The sequence below is a fragment of the Meleagris gallopavo genome, chromosome 1 (assembly GCF_905368555.1).
Source record: "Meleagris gallopavo chromosome 1, MGAL_WU_HG_1.1, whole genome shotgun sequence".
In the NCBI taxonomy this organism is placed as follows: domain Eukaryota; kingdom Metazoa; phylum Chordata; class Aves; order Galliformes; family Phasianidae; genus Meleagris; species Meleagris gallopavo.
Genome location: NC_139404.1, coordinates 79510475 through 79524311, shown reverse-complemented (window position 1 = coordinate 79524311; position 13837 = coordinate 79510475). Strand labels below are relative to the sequence as shown.

The window sequence follows — 13837 nt, the reverse complement described above, 5'->3', positions numbered from 1 at the left end:
CCACTGATCAAACAAAGTTAAAACCGAAGCAATTTAACACTGGGGAAACTCATGTTTCTATCCTTGTTTTGTTGTGTTTTTTCTTCATTTTTTATATATAATAACAAAAAGTTGCTCAATACAACTGAAGAGCAGGGAGTGTGGTCAGGTATGAGGAGCAAAATAAAATTTTCCTTTCCTTTTTTTTTTTTCTTTTCATTTCTCTTACTTACTCCAAGCACAGCCCACAGTTAACCACTAGGAATGATTAGCACACGTTATCAGTAAAGTTAATAGCTTAGCAAAAATCACAGAGGCCTGAGCATTTATAAGGCAACTGGGAGTATCCACAGATATGTGAGGTAGAATGAAAAGAGGAAAAGAATAATAAAAAAGAAAAAAAGGAAAAGAAAAACTCACAACAGCATTACACCCTCAAGCTCCCAGGCATTAGCCAACTTCTAATTAACAAGGATTAGGAAGTAATCTCCCCAGTGGGCATGCAGAGACTGCATCCCAACCCACTTACTGCTGGCAAAGGCTGCCAGTAGATGCCGGGCAGGGAACGAGCTGGATCCCCATTGCCCACCCACAGCCTGTGCCTGACAGGGGGCTGAGCTCTGGGTTATCCCAGCTCCAGACAAGGAGGCAAGTCTGGGGTCCCATGGAGGGGGAACAGGAATGGAGAATGGGTGTTTTATTCCCATCTGCACCAGCTGCTCATTGCAGGGGTTCTGCATCCCCTTGGAAGCATCCAGTGCTGGCCATGGCTCTGCAGACCGGTGGTGTGACCTGACCCAGAGCTGCTGTGAGCTGCCTGCAGAAATGCACACAGACTGGAAATGTTCGCCCTCTGAAATTACATTCCTGCCTTCTGCATTTTGAAGAAGACTGAAGCCAGGATGTAACCCAGTGGAGTTCATACATTGGCTTTCTCCTGCTGATGCTTGTGAAATGTAATCTGCTTCACGTTTCTGTAGCTGGGCTGACTTGTGGGGATGCGAGAGAAAAAAAAAAAAAGCATGAGATTTTATCCCTAAACAAGTCATTAGATCTCTCCATTGCAGAAATTTGTCTAGCGTGTAACTCTGCACAGATATGCAGAGGCACAAGTGCTGCTGTGCTGCCAGGAGGAGAGCTGTGGCTCTGTGCATGCACAATAGGAGGCTGAGTGTGAGTGTGATCTGCTGGCCCTGATCAGCAAGGGGGCTGCATTTCCTAAATACAAAATTATCTCATACTCACACTGTGATTTTTTGGTGCAAATACGGTCCTGCAGTTTGCTGGATAAGGGAAGGACATAAGCAACGCCATGTACATGCAGGTGGTTTTTGCATGTGAGTGCCAAAGAGGTTAAAAAAAATGGGCAGGGACTGTGCACAGATACCACCAATAGCTGCAAGCACTGTAGTTTAGAAATGTGCTGAAGAAATAAAAAATAGGAACAACTTTAGTTTTTACTGCAGATACTTCCACTAAACCAAATCTTATTGCACTCACAGAGCTCTGTAAAATCAAAACTGTGTTTCAAAAGAGATCTAGGAAGAATAGCCAGAAATATGTAAGCATCCACCTCAAGATTTTTTGTGATGAGAAAGTTTGACTTTTCACATCAAAATATCTTCTGGCTAGGGTTGGTTTTGTTGTTGTTGTTGTTGTTGTTTTTAGTATTATCACAATACAGTCCCACAGAGAAGCACAATGCTGGCTGACCCAAAATGGGATTTCTCTCATACTTTCCTTTCAGAAATTTCTCATAATTTCCTTTCAGAAATTTCAAAGCATTTAATTTCTATTTCTATCCAATATGAAGCCCAACCCCTCAATCCTGATGAAGCAGATCATTTGTCCTTCGCCCAGCTCAAGCAGCAAAAGCAAAAAAGTGAAGGTGGAAGCCGGAATGGACACAAGTGACCTCCAAAACCAAAGAGATGACAGCAAATATGGGGAAAAATAGATTGCTGTGCATAATTAATAAAAGCTTTTTCTTCCTCTAATACTTAAGATGCGAAACATTTGTGAGAGAAAAGTGGGGTGGTATGTGATCAGGAGCCCAGTAACTGTGACTTTTCTAAAGGAAAGCAGGGCAGATGTCCTACATGACAGCAAGCAAACGACTTCATCCCTGCACATTTCAGCCTTTCCAAGCCATAAATCAAACCGACTGCACTAACAAAATATGTTCAGAGTCTCTCAATTAGTTAATGCTTATAAATGACTGTGCAAACACAAGGTAGTATTAACAAGGGAACAGTCTTTGTTACACTACTGTCTGTTAAACAACCAGGAGCTGAATTTCTCTCTGAACATTCACAAAAGGAAAGTAGCATTAATGCTCGACAAGGAGAAAACTACAAAGAACAGATTTTCAGAGCATGCACTTCCCCTTGAAATAAACTGTGTTAAAAGCACTTTACTTAAAAAGCACAATGATAGTAGCATCCTGCTAAATATAGGTGACTCACCACAGTGTAGTAGTGAGCGTCCCTGAAGAGTGCCATTACAGTATGGCTTATCCTGCTGCATGAATATAAGCATTCTCCTGTGGTTACCGTTTGGATCAAGGCGCTAAGGACTACCAGCATTCCTTTGACCTTCAGTGGGTCATGAAGCCTCTCTGAGCCTTGCTTTGTCCTTTTCCGCTGCTGGTAGCGTAACACAAATTCATCTTCCCCATAGAGGCAGGAAAGAAGATTTCTAAGTTTCTTAATGAGTTGTTTATACCATACCTTCCATACCCATATTACCAGTGAGCAGCTAAATATAGCTATTCTTGAGACACTTCAAGATCCCTCAGAGATTAAATCTTATAGAAGAAAATTGGACTTCAGGCAATACTGAGGAAAGAGAGGTTGAAAAAAAAAAAAACAGCACTACAAGCAACACAAAATACCACCTAATAGTTTCCAAAATAAGGGTAGGATGCCTGCATTAGAGATGCAAGAGGTAGTTAATGCATCTGTGCCTGCCGCTGGGGACCAAGGTCAGGTCGTGAGCAAAATGATTTATCTACATGTCACAAAACCACACAGCTTGACACCAATGGCAATCTGTTCCAAAAATGCATCAGCATGGAAAAGAAAGGCACAGCCACAATCCTCTCTTGCTGGGGCTGAGGACCTGCTTTAGGGCTGGGAAGAATATATGGGCTAACAAAATGGTGCTGCAAAGCCAGAACTTCAGTGCATGGCTTCAGCTGGGATAAACCCAATGTGCAGGAAGGGAACTTTACATGGGGTCCAGAAAGACCTGCCTGCAAAGTTACAGAGCAGCTGCTGCATTGCTACCAGGCTCACACACTCACTCCCCAAACTTGCAAGATCCAGCTGCAACAGGCCGCAACATGCTGACATCCCACCTGTTGCAATACTGTGTCACAGGATCCAAACACCATGCACAATATAAATAAAAAGTTGTTTCTGCAGCTTAGCTGTACCCCATGTGTGACTTCTAACACACCAGAAAACGTGCAGTAGGCTATTTCTGGTGACGAAGCAAGATTGACGTACAGTAGCAGGATTGGTTTTAAAGCCCCAGACAGAGTTCCCTCCTATCTCTCCATAAACTTCACTGGGGAGCCTGAAAATATTATTTTCACAAAAGTTAGTACGTTCGTAATGCTTTAGAGTGAAAACAAATACACTGACCCTACCCCAGGAGCCTTAAAATGAATATAATAAGCCAAATGAAAGCAGTCATCTGCTCCAGTTAAAAAGAATCATTGCTGTTTTACAAATCACAAGACAATGTAAGCAAACGGGGCTATAATATTTGATTGACATTTCACTGCAAAGTCTGACTGTGTGAGAATGACAAAACGAACTCTGAGAATCTTCTCTCGCAGCCGCTCTGCATTTGTTGGTGTTAAGTATTTCTTGTGATGATACACTCTTACAGTTCCTGATACTTTAACTTCTAAGCTTTAGGCCTGTAATTTGGGTAGCTCTTTGCACATGGATCCTATCTTCCTCTTCTTCCTCTATTCTCAAAACCAACATAGACCTCAAAAAAGGAAAATCGATCTTCCTAACCAGTCTGCAGCTCAGAGCAAAAATACACACACTCATCTTCTACAAATGTTATTCAGAAGAATCTCTGCCAATTTTATTCGAGCCCGCACAGTCTATGTCTGTTGCTTATGCCTATCAAGATTTTATTTTCAAATCCAAGCCCAAAAATACGATCATATTCTGTTGTGTAACACAGAAGTGACGGCGTATCACAGTTATTTTCATCTATCACCATCTTCTGCAGACTTTTCCTTAGAGAGAAATTAAAAACAATCTTGAGACACAGGTGGTTCACTCAAGTCATTTTCAAGTCTTAAAAGTAAGTGCAAGAAAAAGCATTACGCTGGCATAAATAACTGTTTTATTAAAGGTATGTTTCTGTGCTTAGTTGTTTCTATTGTCATTGTCCTCATATGCCCTTTGCCAAAAAGAGAAAATTAAATATTTAGTCAATCTTTTTTTTTTTTTTCTTTTTTTTTTTTTTTTCTGAAGAGATAATCAAACGCCCCTGCAGGTTCAACCTTGGGTTCGGTTACTGCTGGATGCTCCTGCAGAGGTAGAACATCAACAGCAACACTTTATCACTTATATGCTTGTCACTGCAGAGGCATGGTTACTTTTTAGTTCAACCTTTGCCACGTCTGCAGATTGAAAAGAAATTAAAATGTAATATTGAGGACCTGCAAGTGAACACACGCTTTCCAACCCAGGAAAGTACCAAAAAAGAAAGAGAGCAGATGAAGTGTGCAAGAAACATGATTGTTTGTTTAATTAAAGGATAATAAACTCTTTTTTTTTCCCTTTGAAGTCAGCAGGTGAAGTTTCCAGTTAACACGTGCAACCCCTAACTGGTTTCGGAGAGTGGGACTCGGCGTTCTTTCAGGGCTGAGGCACTTGTGAGAAGCCCACCTTGCTGACCACCAGGCTGGCTTCTCGCTGTGCCTGGCCAGAGGGGCACAGCCTGATTGATGCTCCCCACAGGGCTGTCAGGGCCAGACACAGCAGCCCCAGCAGGCAGCTCCATCTCAGTGCAGGCTGCCAGAAGTTTCGCCCAACCTTTGCTGATATGTCCCCAGTGCTCTCGCAAGAGAGCCCATCATTCCTGTCTTTCCTCTCGCTCTCTCGGGGCCCCTTGCAGCAGGTTGCCTGCTGTTCCAGCTGCAGAGGCAGCCAGCAGCACCCAGCCAGCCTGGCCAAGCTGTGCTCTGCTCACTGCCAGGCTGACCTCCACAAAGTGACTCACTGGATCTGAATAGATTTCAAGAAAATGACTTTGTAGACCTCCAGAAGACATAGCTGTGGAGGCCTGCTCTGAAGTTTGGCACTACTTGAAAGAAGGCATCAACAGATGAGTCTGAAGGCTTCACACTTTGCAGGTTCTCCTGTTGCCCTTACCGCAATGCCTCCGGGTGCTCTCAGCAGTGTACCAGGCTATGTGACGGACATCACTCACACGCCATTTGTCCCCTCTCCTCACTCAGAACCCGAACACACCTCACTGTGCAAGGTCTGAGTCGCATGGGGAGGGCTGGATCTTCCCACATCTATACGGCTGGGCACACGCAGGAAGCAAATGCCAGGGAAGCACCGAGCCCCGGGCACTCGGTGAGCCCCGGGCACTCGGTTAGCCGGGCAGCTCGGTAGTATCTCCACTCAAAGTTCCCTGCTGCCTCGGGGCCTGAGGGATGGACCAGAGTTTGGCACCCAGGTGAGCTTGCTGCAGGGCTAGGCCCTGCCAGCCGGGCGCTTGTGAAGCCCAGACAGTTTACAGCAAGTTTCACAGCACCGTAAAAAAAAAAAAAAAACAACCAAAACCCACTAGTACTAAATGACGGTAGTAAAAGCGATGGTGCAGGAGAGGCAGCGCGAGGCACGGAGCAGCCAGCCCGCAGAGCGCTCCCCGCCGCCGCATTCCCGAGCATCACCGGCGGGACCGCCACCAAAACTTCCCCGCCGGCCCCCGAGACCCGCGTCCCCAGGCGGGGGCAGCGGCGCTCCCTTCCCCGCTCCCCGCGCTCCCCGCGAGTTGCCGCCGCTCCCCGCCGGGCTCCCCGCCGCTCCCGCACTCACCTCGCAGGGCCAGGAGCGCGGCCAGGGCGGCCGGCACCCAGCGCCCGCCGCCGCCTCCGGGGCGCCGCCGCAGCGTCATGCCGTGCCGGCCGAGGGGAGCAGCGGGCCGCGGGCTCCCGCCTCCGGGCACGGCGGGCGTCGAGCCCTGCCTTCCCCCGCCGCCGCAGGTGCAGCCGCCGCCGCCGCCGTCCCGGGACCGCCCGCTCGCGGCCGGGCTCCGCCGTGCCCCAGCCCCGGCCGCCCGGGGACAGCGCCAGGCGCCGCGGCCGGCCCGAGAGCGCAGCCTGGCGGCCCCGAGCCGCCCCCGCAGCCGGGGCTGCGGCTCTCACCCCCCGCACCGCGCCGAGCCGCGCCGCGCCGCCAGGCATCCCGCCGCCCCCCGGCTCTGCCTCCGGCTCGCCCCGCCCGGCCGGAGGCTGCTGCGGGGCCCCGCGGCCATTTGGCCCGTGCTCGGTGGCGGCCCGGAGGCTTCTCCGGGTCAGCGCTGCAGCGCGGGGCTTCTCCTCTCCGGGAGCTGCTGCGGGGATGGAGAGAGGCAGAGCATCGCGAATGCTTCGGGATGGGCTGTGCGGGATCGGGTACTGCTGCAGCGCCCGGTGTAAGTGCTGCTGGTTTGTTGTTTAAAGGTATGGGACACCTCGACACCAGTCTGCAAGAGTCTGGACGACATGAGCATTCAAAAACCCCTAAAAATGAACCCATGCTATTTCCAAAAGGAACGAGGCAGTTGTAGTTGGGGCCCAGTAACACTGTACAACACAAGAACCACCAAGAAGTTGTGTCATGCGGGGTCATGAGCTTAAGTAATTGCAGTCCTTGAGACCACATGGAAAACCAGACAATCTAACCCCAGCATCCTAGGCACCATCTGGGGGAAAGGATGAAGGCAGAGGGTTTGCCTTGCACACGCCCAGCTCCCTGCCCAAGTCTCACCAGGTTCATTTTGAACTGAGAAAACTAACCCACAAACAATTCAGCACAGGACACGACTGCTTCGTTCCACTACCCAAGGTTTCCTTCCTGCAGCTTCTCCTTCCCAGCTAGAGGCACTGACAACAACCTTGTGACCAGCTGACCCTCCTACTCAGGCTTCTGTCTTCCCAGTTGCTCCAAAAGCCACACTGACCTTTTATATGGCCGCTTTGTGACCAAGAAGGGGGGAGCTGCACTTGGGAATGAAGAAGATAAGCAAAAACACCTGGGAGCAGCAGAGCAGAAATGACTTCAAGTAACAGGGAAAAGAGAAGTCGGTGGTCGCAGAAGCAGGGAGTGGAAAACTAGCTGCCATCTAACTGGAATAGGTTGAGCTCTGCCTTCATATAGCCCTCTGTATTTTTAAGGCAGAAAAAAAAAAGAGTAGAGGAATACATTGTTCTTATTGGTCGGCTGTGGCAACAGGAGACCCCCATCCTTTGGGTGACACATGGAGTGCCTGTAGGAAAGCAGGGCTGTGGCTGTACTTCCAGCTACAGTGAGATTCTATGAAGGTTTCTTGTCCAAACATAATCTCCTTCCCCAAAGTCTGCGCTGTGTGCACAAGAAAAGTGCACACGGTGCATTGAGCCACTCTCCTTATTCCATCAGGTAACATCGAGGAATGAAGCGATGCAAAGATGAACCAAGCAAAAAGAAGAAAAGCTGCATATTCTCCCTCAGAGTGCCGCACTGCTTTCCTGATCTGCCAAGACTTGGGAGCTCTCTTGATCTAATGGAAATAAGCATGTTTTTTAGCATTTGGCAAATGCCATCCCAACTCGCCTTGGACTGTTCCTGTACCCCACTGTGCATCAGCTGGCAGGTAAACAGTGAAGAGCAGTTTGCCCTGTACACTGTACAGTGGCTGAATTAACGTGCTTCCTAAAGAGCTCAGTGAATTAAGAGCCTGGTGGTCACAGAAAGCATTTCTACCTAGAGTGGACCCAAATGACTCCCTTCTGACTCAAGGTGGTAGAAATAAGAAGTATTTTAATCACCTTCAGAATCTGGTCACCGCAACAGACACTAAGTCATACCTGCATAACACAGTGACACAGCAAGTGACTTTAGCTGCTTCTTGCAGCAACTGAAAGAACAATCTGCTGCAGAAGGATGGAGCAGCCCCAGGGAATAGCAGTCTTCAGATGCACCAGCCAGTCCTCTCACCCTGGCCCCCTCTCCACCTTGCTGCCACTTCCAAAAATAGCTTGCAGATAGTACAGAAAGGACATGGGTGATGCAAAATTGTTCCTGGAACTCTGAATTTCTACTTGAGCTGCCCTTGAGCCTTCTCTAAAGTATGAGACTTATGCCAAACATTTATTTAGCGAGTGCAGCATACTCAGCTGGTTGGATGCTAGAGCTATGAGCATCGGTCTGCTTTCCCATCAGTGAGTGTAGACCTCCTCCTTGGCACTGATGGAATAGAGGAAGTGCATAGAAGAGGTGTGGTTGCAATATCCCAAGCACCAGATGCTGGACTGGATGATCTTGAAGGTCTTTTCCAACCTTAATGATTCTGTGATGCTGTGATTCTGTGATCAGTGACCACTGGAAGGTTCAGCTGTGTTGCATCACTCCCAAGCCCACAGGATCCTTACACTGGATGGCCAAATGCTTCACATGCTAGGCTGGGCATGGACATGGAGAGACAAATGAAACCACTCCCTTTTCTTTTGAAAGAATTATGATAAGTAATGCAATTCTCATGTCTTGGGCAAAAATGTTCTGAAACAAATTTGAGAATAAGGCTTTTTTCCAAGAAGGTCCTTCTATTTTTATTTTTTTTTCCTCCTAACATGGCTCTAAAAGAATCCGAAGGGGATGCAGTTGGGTTCAAGAGCACTGTTAGGTGCCAACTCTTACATCACTTTTGCTGTCTCCCAGCTTGTTATTGGATTATCTATTTGTCAGATAGGAATTTATTGAAGGTGACATTGCTTATAAATTGATCAAAATCAGCTTCAATGAAGTGTCCTTCCAAGACATAAAGAGATGGATAAAATTTACTCTGTTGATCATTAATAACTTCAGAGACTGTGGAATTGGTTATCTCCTTTTGACAGAGGAAATGGAGTTTGCAGATTGACCTGTTTTAATCTTACCTGAAAAGAAATATGACAGACCTTCACAGACACACCCAATTAACCACCTTCATATCTTTTCAATAAAAAACAAAAACCAGTTAAAACAAAAACTTAGCTCTACAAAATCTACAACATCCTCTCCTCCCTTCTTGCTTCCCTCCCAGAGACCCTGTATGTCTACAGAACCAAAGCATGTCATTCAACATAACGTTTTAAGGTTCTTCATCTCCCCCTTGCCCCTTTCCCTCAAACCCACTCCACAAAGATGTGTTTGGAACAAATTGCTCCCTAAGACTTCAGCTAGATCTTTTCCTCGGATGTGCAACTCTTGCTGTGGTTAATGACTGCCCATTGCCTCTTGTCAGACACGCTGCAAGCCCTGTTAGCAAATGGTGGATTCTGCATCCTCATAAAAGCATTTCATAATGCTGCCATTTACATAATAACTTTCTAAATTGTACATCTACAGACTTCCCCAAATCATTACAGTAGGTGAATTAAATCTTCCACTAAGCACCAGCAAATGGTGGTAATGACAAGTCTTCTAAGTAGCACACCCCATAAAGCTCAGAAAATGAAAATCAATCACTCTTTCATTTTTTTTTTCCAGAACTGCTGAAAGAATTTATTACACACAGCTGTGACAGAAAATAAATAGATGGCAAAACTGAGAAGAAATACATTGAAGTTTAGGACTCATGTGGACATATTCCTGTAGTTGTGATACAAAGTGGATCTTAGACAGAGAATCTTGTTGAGTAGCAGCGTTGCCGTAGCTGTGATGGTCTCAAGATATGTGAGGCTCAATAACTTCTATAGAGAAGCAATAACTTTTACTAGAAGAGCTGATGTAGCTGGAAAACAGCAGTATGCTTCTGGGCACGCTGACCTGAAGAAGGACTTCTATGCCTGAAAACTCATCTTTACTGTGCTTTGCTTTTTTTTTTTTTTTTTCCTTATTGTATCCACTGGTCTAATAAAATATACTGCAGCTTCCTACAGTTCTTAACTGCTTGATGTTCACTGGCAAATAGTAGCTGTACAAAACATCTTTTCAGTCCCTTACTTGCTTTTGCTTGTATGGGGTCTAAAAATGAATAGAGCGCCCTGGGAAAAAAAGAGGCTGAACTGTCTGGGGCAGTGAATTTATGGCCCGCTGTTCTTCATCCTGCGTTTGCTCATGGTGGCTTTATTGGTAACATACTGGATTAGAAGTTACTTTTACAAGTTATCTAGAAAAGCCAGAGATACCTGAGGAAATGTGGAAAACCCAGAGGCATACAGCACTGTCTGCCATGCCCACAGAGCACTGTAGGTATCCCTGTAGCACCAAGGGTTGCTTGGCTCCGGAGTATGATCTTGTCTGTACCACTCTGCAGCTGAGCTACACCATAGCTGTTGTTGTACCGAGGCACGAGACAACTCAGCCATTTAGTATCCACAGTGCAATGTATTCATATGGAAATAGGTGGCCCATGCAGCAATGAGGAGTTATGCACTATTGGTTGAAAGGCTGATTTAGGCAGAGTTCCCCTGGTGGAAAGGGTTTTCCACATATAAAATATGATGCCACTTATCCCTGTCATATCAAAATTACTGTTAATTTTGGGGAGAATGCACCTTATTGCTTCCATGTGACAAATGCTAAAGATCTTCTGGGTCTGCCTTGATCCCCCAACAAACGGAGCCAATCACATCCCAAGGGCAACCCCTCCAAAATCCAGGGAACAAACCAAACCTTCTCTTCTAGAAGCAACATAAGAATAAAGCAATGTAAGATGAAAATATAAGCTTTCATTTCTACACAACTTGCCGGTTAACATCTCTAGCTGCCCATGCCCTGCTTCAGATTCATGAAACCTCTCCTCTCAGTGGTATTTGCTGTGGTGGGAGGAAGCTGTTCTGAACCCATGCCAGCTGACTTTCCTTTCACCTGTTCTGGAAGGAGTCTAAACCACCCTGTAAATCACTGCTGACAGGAATGCAAATTTCCAGGCTATTATTGACAACATCGCCTGCCGTTGCTTAGCGGTAGCCACAGGCTGTGTGGTATTTGTCCTGAGGAGTTAAAGCGTCTTGGATGCGGGCAAATTTAGCTCTGCTGAGCATACTGCTTTGGCACAGTGTTCCATGGCTCCCCGCACAGTTCAGGGTGTGCATAATTCCCATTAACCTACATCAGAAAGGGTTTGTTTCAGGGAAAGAGAGGCAGAGCAGAATCATCCTCTCTTAGAGACCCTATAATGTTCACGGCATAACGAGGCCATGGAGGGTGGCTCCATTAATGCCAGAGTTTAGGGCAAACCCTGGAGCCAGAGTCTCCAAAGAGCCTGAACTGAGGGCTGCTTTTGGAGAGCTTTTGGCTCCAATTCTAACACGAGGCAGGTTTGCCCTTCCCAATCTCCCACCGCAGCCTCACAAAGGCAGAAGGTGAATTATGAAATAAGTTCATCGGTGCTCTTTTAAAGGCCTGTTCGGGGACTGTGATTCCAGAGCCCATTACAGTAAGCAACCATAGGACAGAGCACCACTTTCCCATATTGTACTCGGGCTTGGTTAGCAAGGCTTGTGAGCATCCTTCTCATGCTCAGATAGAGAGCCCGGACATTGAGTCCCAAGCAAAGAGAATGTTAATTGCTAGAAGGTTTTCCTGCTGAATGTATCCTCAATCAATTTTTGCTCCCCTTTATGTACATAGTGAGGCATTTTCTTCTCTTTCTATCACACAGAACCATCTTTATAGCTGGCAACTACGGCACCAACACTGGAAACTTGTCAGGCTCATAGACTGCAGCGTCCTCCCAGCCTGAAGCACGCTTTCTGCAGGTCAGTGCAGGAATGCAGCCATAGTCCCACTATTATGCCTGCAACTGGGAAAGCAGGACTTGGGTCTCCAGAGCAGAGCTGTCAGCCCCAGCACCTCATTTAGCGGTGCTTAAAAAATGTATGCTTAAAAAGCAAAGTTTGGTTGGCTAAGTGCAAAGGGAAATCTCTTAATTAGCACTCAAATCAAAAGGAGGGGGAAATGAAGGAAAAGCGTAAAGTGATTTAACATTTTCAAGTGAATTTCCTGGACCTTTTCCCCCTCCCTCCATCTCCTTTTTTTTGCTGAAACTACCGAGACAGCCCCATTGGGCCAGCTGGACCGAGGAGTGCTGTCTGTAAGGCAAGCCACGGGGACTGCCAGTTCATTTCATCCAGGCTGAGCTGATTTATACCAATGCCCGGTCAAGGATTAAACCCTTAATCAAATTTTAACAGCCTCTTGTCTCTTTAACAGTCCGATTTTGAGCAGGAACCCTTCTTGGACCCTGCATGTCTCTATGGTAACACAACAAGATTGTTTTGTTCTATCTCACCGCATTGTGTGAATATTGAAAAGCGCAGTTAAGATATTTTGGAGAGTCCAGATCAGCCAACTCTGAAGCCTTGCAAGAAAAATGATTATGCAAATGAAACTCCTAAAGGTGAATGGAAATGAATGCTTTCGACAACAATACGGGTACAGTATGAGAAATGAGAACAGTGGTCTCAGCGAGGTGCCTCGCTCAGCAGTACAAAACCTACTACACGGCTTGCCTTTTTGCTTATCTCAGCAAAATGGTCTGGGACGGAATGGGTCACACCGGCAAAAGAATTTCTCAGTTTTGGGACTGTGGTTGCAACACAGCGAAGATTGAGCACATCCATAGACTGAGCACAGAACACAGAAGGTTAGTCTTGGGAACATTAACTGGGTCCTTCTCACGTTAAGAAAAAGGAAATAAAGGTGGAAAAGGGCAGACATAGCACACAGAGCCCTGAGTTCAGTAATAGAATCAGTAATTTAAATGTTTGCTTGCCTCCATCTTCAGAGGAAAGCTGCATCTCACATACTTCCCTAAGTGCCATCTGACTTGCAGCTGGTGGCTGTCTCTGGTGCCTCTCACTTGCTGGTTTACCCAAAAAGTATCATCCCAAAAGGAGCTTGGCCTAGTGGGATACTGCACTTCCAGAGGACAGGAGAACATGTTTCATGCTGGAGGGCACAACCAGAGCCCAAGGAAGTTACCACCCCTTCCAGTCACTGTTTCTTTTCTGTTTGTTTGTTTTTTGGTGTTTTTTTTTTTTTTTCATAGCTATCTTTCAGCTGTTTGACTGCTGTTATTGCATTCAAAATCTTGTTATAGACAATATGGAAATGGATCTTATGTGTAAATCCAAGAATTTGCTGTCAGCATAATTGAAATCTTAACAATCTAATCAAATAATTATTATTTGCCCAGATCTCATTATTGCAGGAAAAAAGAAAAGAAGGAATATTATTACCTAAAAAAAAATCAGAGTGCTAATTCATCTGGAACTATTTTACACTTTTGCTGTCAAACACCCTTTCTTTCTCTTTGTCGGGAGTAGGATGGTGCTGATGTGTTCCTTCTCTTCCATCTAAGGTCCATATGGAGATGTTTTGATACATTTTCTACCAATGTTTTACACCTTACTCCTTCTTCCTCAGTCTATAAGTCCACACTGTATCCAAATTTACTGCTCAGAGAGAGTTATACACATGTTGGAATTTGTTCTATTTTATTTTTGATAACCCTAGGACTGTTTTTACCCAGCTCTGAGGCCCACATTTCTTCATCTCATTTCTAGCAAGCAATTATCCTGCCCCTTCTATCTTATCACACCATTCCTGCTTTCCTCTGCAACGCATCCTCTGTCCCTTCTTTCAAG

General features: G+C 46.1%; 1 protein-coding gene across 2 annotated transcripts in view; it reads right to left on the bottom strand.

Annotated features, from left to right (window-relative positions):
* The window catches only part of IGSF11 (immunoglobulin superfamily member 11), an 89028-nt gene extending 82506 nt beyond the window's left edge, over window positions 1–6522 (bottom strand). Inside the window, exon 1 of one of the 2 annotated variants that reach the window (XM_085237304.1) lies at window positions 6060–6522. In XM_085237304.1, the coding sequence (XP_085093430.1) occupies window positions 6060–6138 (79 nt within the window). In that variant the 5' untranslated portion in view covers window positions 6139–6522. The remainder of the gene's footprint in view (window positions 1–6059) is intronic. The other variant, XM_085237294.1, reaches the window with a different exon arrangement.
* Between the last annotated feature and the right edge of the window lie 7315 nt (window positions 6523–13837).